Source organism: Pangasianodon hypophthalmus, chromosome 10 (assembly GCF_027358585.1).
Source record: "Pangasianodon hypophthalmus isolate fPanHyp1 chromosome 10, fPanHyp1.pri, whole genome shotgun sequence".
NCBI classification, from domain to species: Eukaryota; Metazoa; Chordata; class Actinopteri; order Siluriformes; family Pangasiidae; genus Pangasianodon; species Pangasianodon hypophthalmus.
This window is the reverse complement of record NC_069719.1, coordinates 28,210,723-28,223,567: the sequence shown is the minus strand read 5'-3', so window position 1 is coordinate 28,223,567 and position 12,845 is coordinate 28,210,723. Positions and strand designations below refer to the sequence as shown.

Sequence of the window (12,845 nt, the reverse complement as noted above, 5' to 3'; positions counted from 1 at the left end):
GTATAATTATAACAGCGGTTTGTATTGCATGAAGCAGCGAGCTCTAAAAAAAAAAAAAAAAAAAAAGAAATTACAAACTCCCCCTTTTTCCTGTGTCTTGTTTGTCATAAACAAAACCCACCATATTTCACAATCTGTAAGAAACAAGAGATAATAATCGATTCGGAAAAAAATGTCTAAAATGTAGAAACACTGATACAGGAGACGTGTACTGACACAAGATGCACAATAAAAAATTGAATTATAAATCCACATGCTGTAATAGTAAATCTATAAAGTATACAAGATGAAGGGGAGCGCAGTGGTGCAGCAGGAAGCATTATTGTCGCCTCACAGCTCTAGGTTTCGATCCTGAACTCAGGCTGCTGTCGGTCCTAGCCTCCATGTTGGTTTTCTTCAGGTTCTCCAGGTTCCTCCTCCATCCCAAACCAGCCAGTAGGTGGATTAATGACTATAATCTGCCCCTGAGATGTGCCTGGTGTCCTGGGATAGACTCCTGATCCATCACAACCAGGATAAAGTGCTTACTGAAGAAGTGAATAATGATATTAAAAATAAACATAAACACGTAAACTTACATTAAATCATCAGAGATATGAGTGTAGAATTAAATAATCTACTTAAGTATTTAAATATCTACATAATTCAAATTCAAATCCATACACAGTACGACGTGTAGTGAGATGCTTTTTTGTCCGTGATATAAAGTAGAATTTACATAAAGTTAGAAAATGGGAAAGAATTTTTAAAAAAGTGTAAAAATATAATGTGAGGATTTAAAGATAGTGGCAGCAGCAGTCTAATAAAGCGCAGTATAACGCTGTGCAACATTAAGCTGAGGTAGTTGTAGTAATTTTCCACATTTATAATAAATATTTATAAATACAGGATAAACTGGAATACAGGATGAAATGGTTACTGAAGATGAATGAATGAATTACTGCATATAGGTGTAATGTGTTCATTGTGGATGCAGGTATGAGACGAGTTTCCTGCAGAAACTGCACTTTAAAACCTGAGAGTTCAGGAAACAATATACTTCAGTGAATATACTTTAATTCCTCATGCTATGATCACACATCAGAGTCAAATAGACTGTTTTACACCTTTACAGCTCGTAACTCATCACTCGTGTTTCTTTATATCTTTTTTTTGGACTTTAGAACCAGGATCATGGCACCCATCATCATCGTTGACCTGCAGGCGTGGGAGGCAGCGAATCTCCCGGGGCTGGCGTTCCTCTCCGTGGTCATCCTCTTCATCCTCTCCATCACACTCCTCGCTCTCTGTACGAGCTGTCAGAGGTGAGGGCCGTCGTGGAACATGTCTCGGGCCGGGTGTCTCGTTGTCCTTCTGCTTTTTCACTACAGCAACATTCCAGGACAGCACGGTCAAGTTTGTCAGCTCGAGGAATCTGTCAGGAATTAGGCGTGACCCAGTCATACCAGTGTCTGCAGACACACACTACACACATGACTCAAGATTTCACTCCTACTGTGGTGTAAAAAAAAAAAAAATACAGAATACAAACTCAAAAAATGAAAGTTACCAAATATAGTGATACTGAGATGATTAAGAGCTCAAATTCAATTCAGTTTTAAACCTTATATCAGCTGAAATAAAGAGCCAGACTGTGCAAGAGTGAACTCTCATTTAAAGAAAGAAAGAAAGAAAGAAAGAAAGAAAGAAAGATTATTTTAGTGATTGTATAATTACACCAAAAAAACCTACCAAATTGAAATACAACCTTTATTATATAAAATATTAAGTTACTATAAATTATTTTTCACACCTTTTTGAATTACTAGTAGCTTTTTTTTTAAAAAAAAGGATCTAAACAATAAGCAGAACTATTGGCACCCTTTAAGAGAGTTTAGTTTATTGTCTAAACTAAACACACATTATTTACATCTGGATAAATGCCTTTCCTTTAAACACTTTCCTCTTTTCAAATAATAATAATAATATTAGTAATTACTGGCACCATCAATAAACTATTTAAAACCATTATTTTACAAAACTACTTTTTTTTTAAACCACTTGCTTTCTGCAATTATTTTATTTTATTTAACTGCTCTTAGTATCCAGGAAATCTCCTGTCCTCTTTCTCCTTTTGTTGTCCTTTAACCAGTTCACATTTCCCTGGGGTACGTACGAGGTCGCACACGTGTAAAAAATATCTTTGTCTTTCATCATTCTGCGGAAAACCAAAGAGCTTTTTGACACAAAGGAGGCACCTGGTTGTTGACCTGCATACTTTAGGGCGGAAAAGTCTATTAAGTACGGGTGTGAAGAAAAAAAAAACCCTTTCACATCAGAATATTGGGCCAAAAGTCTACAATACGGCTGCATTGATTTACAAGCCAAATCTCTCTCTCTCTCTCTCTTTCTCTCATTTTCTCTCTTTTACACACACACACACACACACACACAGAGAGAGAATGAGAGAGAGAGAGAGAGAGAGAGAGAGAGAGCAATAGACAACCCCCTAAATTGTGTCACAGGTGTTCTCAGGTGTTGCCTAAAGACAAGGTAATTGGATTAAAGAATGACACATCATTTTTTTTTAATCAGTTTATAGTTACATTTAATGTCACTGAATGTCCTTGGAACAAGTTAGTTCCTGTTCTCATGTAAGTTATAGCAGCTATAAACAGTAGTTTCCTCTCAAGTCTCTCTTCTCTCTCTCTCTCTCCTCTCTCTATCTAAGTTAATTAGATAAAGAACTGAGCGTAGAAACGTAAACTCTTCTGTCCTGAAGATGTCTGAAAACATTAACAGAACAGAAAATTTAAATAATGGATCAGACCTGAATCGAAACAGATCGGATCAGGAGCGAACTGAAGTGTCGTGAATTGTTGTTTATGTATTACTTCGTACACTATGTATCGAGATGTACACGAGATTCACACTTATCTAATATTCCTTAATATAAGATCAGAATAAATCAAACATAAGGTTATTAAACCTATTTCTAGACATTTTTACTCATTTCAAGCTTGTACTAACATTGTTCTTCTGGCAGATAATTTTGATATAATTAAACATTTATTTCCAGAAAGAAGTAAAATTATATGCCAATAAAATAACCTTGAAGTTAGTACAAAAAAGTTTATAAATAATAGAATTAATAAACTTAGATTTTGTTTATTGTAATCTTATAATAGGAAATATTACATAAACATGACTATGTTCAAGATATTTTCATTGAATGTCATTTTTTATTAACTATAATTCAGAATTCCCACAGAGCTGCACTTACAAATTTTTCTGTGTAGGGTGCCAATAATTGTGGCGTTATTAATTGTTAATAAAGTGATAAAAAGTTGCAACTTGCAGTTTTAATCGCAGCCTGCAGGGGGCAGTAAAAGATTTCACTGAGTCTCTGTTGTTTTTCAAGTGTTTGGGTTTTAAATTAAAATGATCATTTCAGCCACTAGAGGGCAGCCAAGATTTGACGTTTGTCTGAGAAGTGGATCATGTTTATAGCATGATGATGATGATGACAGCATGTTCTTATAAATGAAATTAATGTATTTTTATTAAATGTATGCCAGTGAATGCTATCTTAACATCGGCTATTTTGTGGTGTTTAACAGACAGTCGTTTACTCTGGATAACAGCGGTACAGTGGAGAGGAGCACATCCACACTGGTTCGAGTTGTAAGCCAAGCCATTATCTAACTTTATTCAGTGTATTTTATGCAGATTTGCGTTGTCAGGTTTTAAAGTGTTTGTAAATGTGTGAACAGGTGAATCAGGGAAATGCCGCAGAGAACCCCGCTCCTGAAAGGAGTAAGCATCACACCAGCAGAGCTGTACATTCCTGTCTGTAACTCTATCAGCAACCAAATGACCAAACGTCCTTTTCCTCTTCCCTCACCAGATCCCACCGTGTTGCCCGAGGACCTCCAGCTCGGCCCCAATCAGCAGTTCAAACACTGGAGGAGTCACACACTAGGCACGCCTCTGTCCTCCTATACACACTAGCACCATAAACAGTGTCGCTGATGACGTCAGTTTGTTATTAACATTATAAACCCTGATTGAGCTTTACTGAAAATATCAGACCTTGGACATGTTATGTTCTGTACCGCTTCCTAAATGATGATAAGATGTGAGGTCTGCTTAAAGAAAAAAACTTTTTCTTTAGCCACATCTGTGAAGTTTGTGTGAAAATCATACCGAAAAATCTCTTTACGCTAAATTCACTGAGGGCTGTTGATGAATTACGCCTCTGTGATTGTGCACTAACCGAATGTGTTATAACGAGACAGAAAAGGTGTTATAACAAGACAAAGAAAGATGTTACAACGAGACAAAACAGGTGTTATAATGAGACAAAGAAAGGTGTTATAACGAGACAGAAAAGGTGTTATAATGAGACAGAAAAGGTGTTATAACGAGACAAAGAAAGGTGTTATAATGAGACAGAAAAGGTGTTATAACGAGACAAAGAAAGGTGTTATAACGAGACAGAAAAGGTGTTATAACGAGACAGAAAAGGTGTTATAACAAGACAAAGAAATGTGTTATAACGAGACAGTCTTACCAAAGCCAACTCTGGAGCGATTAAGTAAAACATAGTTCCCCTTACTTACAGTTTTCATAAAGGTTTTGTGATTTTCTTGAGCCATCAAGAGGAAAATGAGGCCTGATGACGCATTTACTTTGAGCTAGCAGTGTTGCTAATCTTCTTTACTTTCAGCTAGAAGTATTAGCTCTCTATTAGCTTTCTGCAGTTACTTTGACCAATCTGTGTTACCTGTTTGCTAGTTTTGCTAGTCTTGTTAACTAAAGCTAGCAGGATTAGCACTGCTTCATTCATGAGCAAACCATAAATGTTCAAAATTTAAAAAAAAAAAAAAAAAAAAACCAGTACCGATGTAAGAAATGAGACAGTCTTACCAAAATTGTTCACAAAAATAGCTGGAGTAACACATAAAGTATTTTGGATTACTTTTTTACAATTTTCATAAAGGTTTTGTGATTTTCTTAGTGTTTTTTCTTACTGTTATTCAGTGTTAGCTGGGTATCAACATTGCTAACTTTATTTACACTGAGCTATCAGTGTTATCTGTTTGCTACCTCTGCTAGTTTTGTTAACTGAAGCTAGTTTCATTCATAAGCAAAGCATATTCTTTTAGAATAAAAAAAAAAAGTACTGCTATTAGAGAAAGTCTTACCAAAGCTGTTCTTTTCTAACACTGGAGTAATATACTAAATAGTATTTTAAAATTATGTACAGTTTTCATAAAAGTTTTGTGATTTTCAAGCGCCTTCAGAAAATGAGGCACTTCTGTATTTACTTTAAGCTAGCAGTTAGAGTTCACTTTTGTTAACGTAGCTAGTCTTGTTTACTTTGAGCTAGCAGTATTAGCTAGTTGCTAGTCTTGTTTACTTTGAGTTAGCAGTGTTAGCTATTTGCTAGTCTTGTTTACTTTGAGCTAGTAGTATTAGCTATTTGCTAGTCTTGTTTATTTTGAGCTAGCAGTGTTGTCTAGTTGATAGTCTTGTTTACTTTGAGCTAGCAGTGTTTGCTAGTTGCTAGTCTTGTTTACTTTGAGCTAGCAGTGTTAGCTAGTTGCTAGTCTTGTTTACTTTGAGCTAGCAGTGTTTGCTAGTTGCTAGTCTTGTTTACTAGCAACACTAGTTGCTAGTCTTGTTTACTTTGAGCTAGCAGTATTAGCTAGTTGCTAGTCTTGTTTACTTTGAGCTAGCAGTGTTATCTAGTTACTAGTCTTGTTTACTTTGAGCTAGCAGTGTTTGCTAGTTGCTAGTCTTGTTTACTAGCAACACTAATTACTAGTCTTGTTTACTTTGAGCTAGCAGTGTAGCAGTTGCTAGTGTTGCTAGTCTTGTTAACTTAGCAGAGTATTTTATTTGCAAACGTTTTTCAGAATAGAGCCCAAAGAAAAAATAAAAAGTGCTGCAAGATTTCAAAATTCACAGATTCTACACTCTGAGAAAGTACTCCCATCTCTGAAAGGATGAATTATACATGTTTAGAGCTTCATTTACTAATAAAGACAAAAAAATTAGTGAAAGGCATCATACAAGAGGAAAACAAACAAAAAGCAGTGTTTGATATAAATACTAATGGACACGATTCAACCTCCTCCGTTATAAGAGAGTTACACATGTAACTTGAATACACGAGAATTCATTTTAATAAATAATTAATCTCTTCTAAGGATGCCATGTCGTGCAAAAACGTAAAAAGAGATAATTACTATGTGTTTGTAACATCATGATGTATTTTTGTCCTGCAGAACGCAACCCACAGACGACGGAGAATGGAGGCAAGGCGACTCTGTAGGAAGTTTGACGATGAGTATGCACGCTAAACACTTCTATCTCCGGTAGCTTAATCACATTTTTGCACACATGAACTAGAAATAAATAGAGCTTCTGTGTTTGATCCATCAATGCTTTTATCTCCAACAGGAACGGCATCATCGCGCTCAGGATTTAACCACATCTGTCATGGAATTGAGTCTCACACTGTGTGTACACACACTGAAAATGCTTATCCTTAAAAACTGACAAAACCTCTCAGAAGAGACATTAATAACACCTCCTACGTCTTGCTGTTACCATACCACGACTTAGCACATCTACAAAACTGTTGGAGAGAAGAAAGTTCCAGAAATCTTCATGAAAGGAGCTTGAAATGAATCTGTGTTTTACATCATGACCCTCTGTGCACTGGGCCAAACCTTCAGGTTAGCACAGGAACCGGATGATTGATCTTGGTGGTACTGATATTAACATCACAAGCATGAGTAAGAACATCAAGAGTTCTAGCACACCACAGGAGTCAGAGGAACCTGCTCTACCTTTGCCTGAAATAACATAAAGAACTGACACTTCAAATTCAAAAGCCTACCCTTAGGGAACCATCACTGCACACTCTTCCAAAAAAAAAAAAAAAAAGGGGTCCTCAAATGTTCTAGTTTTCTAAAGGGATTCGACATGAAACCTTTTTTTTTTGTCTGAAGGGAAAACCGTGTATTAATGGTTCCTCGAACGAGACAAACCCGTTAGGGTTCTCACTGAAAGGGTTTTAGACTGGGATAAGAACGTTCAGAGTGTGTGAGATTTATCTCCACAGCCAATTTCATGGAAGTGCACTGATCAACATCTGTATTTAATTTCTAAAACAATAATATGTTTAAAGTAATATCTAAACCAGCTATCTGTATGAGGTGTAGGTCACTTTATCTTGCTAACGTATGAGGTTTCAAATATTATAAAACTGTATGTGGATTTCCAAATTTACCATTGGTGCTGGGGAATCTGAAATTTCTAAAATGAAGTCTACACGAAGTTTATGTGGAATTCAGGGCACTAAAACCAAAGTATTTCTAGAGTTCTCCCATATCTAACAGTATACTATATTGTGCATTTAACTCCTATTATTAACCTAAATAGAAGTGATTAACAACTATTAACAATTAACCGGGTTAATTAAACAGGTGAAAATTAAATAGTAGCTTTGGTAAAGTTACTTGGTAAATTATTTCCCACTTTAAGAGAAGCTAGGATCAGTTTAACGGTCTGTATGAAACCAAAACTGAGCTATGTAAAAGAAACTTTCCAGCTCACACTACGGACTGTCTGTACAAACACGTCACACTGGGCCTCATTTATCAGTCATGTTATGAGTAATTTTTTTCGTAGGCCAAACAGAACCAAAAATTCCCACCAGATGTACAAAAGATTCCCTGATTTTCTTCAAATTCACGTGCGTATGTTGATGAATGGCAATCAGCTGAAAATTACCAAGTGCTGATTTATATTTAGCCATGCTCACAATACGCCGTAAAGGCAAAGCTCACAGAGAGCTGAAAATGACAAAATGGCGACTGAACGCTAAATATTCCAGTAATGCAGCTCAGCCACTGCAGCGCATCTCTCTAAACACATGCTAACTCTTCCTCCTTTTATAGGGTGCCATTACTTGTGTCCTAATGGAATGTGTAGTCTTATTTATGTTCATTTATGGATTTATTTTGCACTGTTTTCAGTTCTTTAAAGCTATTCATATGAAATGACTGAGTTTCACAGAACGTTCATTAAACTGGTGTGTAATTGACGTAAATAAGCAATTTAAACTTGACCAGCGTAATCTGTTTATAAAATCACAGTAACTCGTCGTTAATTCTACGATTTGAAGCCGATCAGTGGAGGTTCAGATTACTGAGTGTCCTTATTTACACACTCAGGAGCTAAACTAACTGGATTTTCATGAACACCACATTTCTAGTGTAAATACTCTGCAAACAATTGTGAGTAAAGCCGTTCGTATTCAGCGTGATAAATGAGGCCCACTGTGAGCCATCATCAGTTAATCAGTAATCACCTGCAGCGGTGCTTCACGAATAGGGTGTGAGCCGTTATATAACCAAGGACGTGGTGTGTATCTGTGTGACTGAAAATATGCAAATAGTTAACTCCTTGTAATCTCTTTTCTTTTAAGCCATTTTATATGTACGCAACACACGATGTTGTGAAAATAAATGAGAGAAACAACATCTGTTATGTTAGTCCTTTTTTTTTTTCATTCTTTTCCTCACTCAGAGAAGGTCTCTGTTGTGCCTCAAGCTAAAACTGTAAACTGGAAGTCCAACGAAATCAGGACAAGCAGGCTTCTCTACCTACCTGTCAATCATGGCTCCTGTTACTTCAGAAAACTCTCTCTTACGCTAGCCTTAAGGTGATACAGGCTAGTCGTGTGTTTTGGGTATTACTGAGCTTCAGGGAACGTCTGATAAAATCGCTGACTATACCTTTAAACCTAATAATAAGGTTAGTGCTTGTAATAACAGTTGTCTCTCAGGTAAAGTAAAAGTAGCCTATTTATGCTTTAAGACCTTTTGTCCAAAATGTTACAGAAGAAAATAATATAAATCAAGATTTTCTTTCACTACTGACTTGTTTTGAAATAATATGGACAGATTCACTGAATATTTGTGACACAAAAAAGACAAATAAAACCAATTGAATAATAATAATAATGATAATAATAAAAGAATTGTTATGAAGATATCAAAACATTCATGAAAGCCAATTTTTGTAAATTGTTTGGTTTTTTTTTTCATTGGATAGTATAAGCTAGTATTAGAATAAGTTAAATTTGAAAAATTATAAGTGCATTTTTGGACAGTATAAATAACTTTCAAACTATGAATCAGGGAAAGGAGATTATTATTACCAAATATTAACTTTTTCTGATCTACACACAGAGTTATCAGTTTATTATGTACAACTATTTAGTATCCAGTGAACTGAAAACGTACTAGCAACTTACTGTAGTGCAGTTTCATCTTTCCTCAGCTGGTACTAGACCTTGCTAGTTTAAAACATACTTCATAAATAGACAACATGCTAACGCACAACAAACAAAGTTCTTGCCCGCCTTTTTTCATAATTCACTAACTATCTCATTCATTTGCTATAATTTTTGCATGAATACTACGAATGTAATACGGAATGAACAGATAATGTTTTCTAATCGAAAGATACAAATACAGATGTGAATAGGAGGTGCATTGTTGATGTCGTTGTTGCTTTTTTTTCCGTTTTTTTTTTTTGTTTGTTTGTTTGTTTGTTTTTTAGAAAGGTTCACACGGTATTACTGAGGCTACAGTGCTGCATCATGACAGGGTTCCCATGGAATGCAACAAAAAGTCAAGTAAACTGGGGGTTTTTAACTTTCAAGCAGGTGTGAGCGAGTGGTCAAACATGAAGCTCGCAGGACAAACAAAGGCCACATTCATTAGCAGGAACACGTGGTGCTGCATGATGCATTTATAGCATCCTTGGTAACTGTGGTGTATCTTAACCTGGTTTATATTTTGGGAAATACAACCAACTTCATTCATTAGAAAATATCACCGATTATAAAAACAGTTCTGCACACGTCTCTAGTTGAGAACTGGAGTGATGTAGCTGAGGTTGAGGAACTGTCAGAGCCAGAATTCACACACCATGCTGACACTGACGCTTCTATAGTTTTTGCCGTATACATTGTGTTTAAGTCTTGCTAAGAATGCCTAGCTACTTTGCAATTTCGGTCACTTTCCTGACGTTAGTTAATTTACTGAAATTGTGTTCCTTCCTCATTGCGACATTACTGACCTCTGTAGGCTTCTAAGTAATATGAAAGATGCTAAAACCGAGGTTCATGAACTTCCTTATTTGATTACTGATAACATGATTTCCTTTTAATTAGTTTCTCAGACGCAGCCCTCAGCAGACTGCATTTTATTCAAAACTTTACTGCATGATTTCTTACACACACTAAATAAATAGCACATATCACATTCAGGCTAGCGGTCTTTTCCCCGTAAACCAGGACCAGGCTCTGATGAACACTTTCACAATCCCATTTCTACATGCAGAAAACCTTCAGAGCAGATGTCACACTCTCTTCTTGGGGTCGCAAATGTTTAAGAAACATTTCATTCCAATGTATACAAGCTATGTAGAAGGATGACAATAAAAATTCACTTGACTTGACAACATATATAAAAGGTAAACATATATAACATATATATTTTTCGATTGGTCCTTCATATATAATGCCAAACAAATGCATCCTTTGGTTTGTTTAACTGCATTTTATTTGCTACCATCTGTTACCATGGTGAGAAACAGGATTAACCAATCAGGATCGTGCATTTTTTTTTTTTTCATTTCTTTTTGAAAGCTACTAACCAGCTAGCTACAGTCTGAGCTCATGGATATCGAGGTGACAGCCAATGAAATGGCCTAATGGAGAAGATTAGAGAAGACGAGAGAAGAAGATGGAGAAGATTATGTTAGATGTAATGCTATTTTAATCAATTTCAGTGGAGCTGTCATAAAGTTATAACATTATTAATATGGAAAGACTGATTGATGGAAAATCACACATATGGTTATAATTATTCTGATCACACAGTGATTTTATCTGAGCACATTTCCTCCTCCGTATCTGAAATGAAGTCCTGGTTACACCACTGCTTTAAACTCTCTACCTCTACATACCGTATCTGTGATGGTGTAAGCACGTTTATTTCTTTTAAAGGGATACTCTGGAGTTTCTCAACCTAATCTCGATCCACTGCATCTGTAGTTCATGTATGATTACTGTTCACAAGACATTTCAAAACAGACAGAAAACCAGTTTATTCCAAACTCACATATAATGGAAGTCTACAGGCATCTGGTGTAAAATTATTAAAAAATTATTCAAATTCTAAACCACAAAACCCAAATAAGAGAGACATGAGAGAAAATCCAGAGGCTCAGGAAGGCATTTTAAACACACAGACAGGATGTACACAGTGACATCATGCTAAATGAAGTCATCGTGATGTGTCAATCTTTTTTTTTTTCGTGAAAATGAACAGTGTGGTTGATTTTTATCTAACAGAACATGTTCGGAGAAAATATACAGCATAAGATAAATGACAGTGATAATGTCGAATACCAAGTCATATCACAGACTTATTTATAAAGGAAGAAGTGAAATGATTATATATTATATAGCACAATCAGAATAACTTTTAAAGCGCTCTAGATTTATACTTCTTTTCTAAGAGTGTAGAAATGTAAACATTATTATTATTATTATTATTATTATTTTTATGCAAATTACACTCTTTGAAATGGAAGGTTAATGTCCTACTTTTCCAAAAGAGGAAAACTAAAAGAGGAAACTTACTGCGGTGTATTTCAAGAGGAACAAATGGAATAAAAAGACAGCACGCCTTGAAACTAAAGGGCAAAAGGTCACTGATGGTGGTGGGGGTGGATGTGGAAGGTTGGGGGTGGTGGGGCGAGTAAAGCAGTGCCGTAAGATTTTATCTGAGTTTAAGTAAGGTCTGGTGTTATAGTATGCGGCTGTATTCTGCTCATTCTTTTCATTTCTTTTTGCTGAAACTGTATAATCTATATTCTTTTTAATTGACTTGTCTCCAGGTATCTAAATCATACAGATTTTGTTGTCTCAGATATTAAAGAAATGATTCAATGATATTTAAATGTCCTTCTTGTAAAATTTCATTAGAGAAAGACGTCAGGTTCATGAATAGAAGTATTATAAAACTTTGTTTATCTTTGATTCGACTGCGTAACCGCTCATCCAGATGCTTTAAATAGTTTCCTTCAAGAGTGTGGCATGAACTGAAAACTGAAGCTTTTTCTTTGTCTGTATTGGTATGGGGTTGTAGGGTGCTGTATGTACTATGTGACATTTGCTCCTGGTTTTAGTCTTTTCCTGCTCTAAGTCAATCACTTCACCTCAGGAAGAGCTGTTAATTAGCTGATTAATTGAATCAGGAATGTTGGGAGCAGAGAAATCACTAAAACTGGGATTCTCCAGGACCTGAGTTGGGAACCTGTGAATTTAATAAAATTTAAGTATGAAAAAAAAGTTTTGTAATTCTTTTAAACTCTAAACACTAATTCTGCAAGAAAATCTAATGAGTGTCTGAAATAAGTTATGTTCCTAAAGAATCTGGTGTAGCTGTAGCTTGCTTTTCTGTGTAGTGATGGGCAGTATGTGAAGAACCGATTCTTTTAGAATGAATCTTTGAAGTGAACCGACTCTAAACGACTTGTAAATGTGGAGCTGATTATCTTCGGTCATACAAACCTTTTTGTAACAGATGAGTCAATAGAAACTGGCAGACATTTAAGTTCTGTAAATGCCCCTCATCCACTTTAAAAAACAACAACAACAACAACAACAATAATAACAACAACCCTGAATGAATCAGTGAGTGAAGGAATCGATTCACTTTGTATTCTGAACTAAATGAACCGACTCATTAAAAAAGAAGCGATTTGTACAC

At 35.7% G+C, this 12,845-nt stretch overlaps 1 protein-coding gene across 2 annotated transcripts; it reads left to right on the top strand.

The window, feature by feature from the left end:
* Positions 1 to 1,169: 1,169 nt before the first annotated feature.
* Positions 1,170 to 8,537, top strand: si:ch73-204p21.2 (uncharacterized). 2 transcript variants are annotated; one of them, XM_034307731.2, is made up of 6 exons: positions 1,170 to 1,304; positions 3,600 to 3,663; positions 3,753 to 3,795; positions 3,887 to 3,961; positions 6,273 to 6,334; positions 6,448 to 8,537. In XM_034307731.2, the coding sequence occupies exons 1-5, from the start codon at positions 1,174 to 1,176 to the stop codon at positions 6,317 to 6,319; spliced, it is 360 nt and encodes a 119-aa protein (XP_034163622.2). In that variant the 5' UTR covers positions 1,170 to 1,173; the 3' UTR covers positions 6,320 to 6,334; positions 6,448 to 8,537. The 2 variants fall into 2 exon arrangements, with proteins under 2 accessions (XP_034163622.2, XP_034163621.2); XM_034307730.2 differs by having other exon boundaries at positions 6,273 to 6,362.
* Positions 8,538 to 12,845: the final 4,308 nt, after the last annotated feature.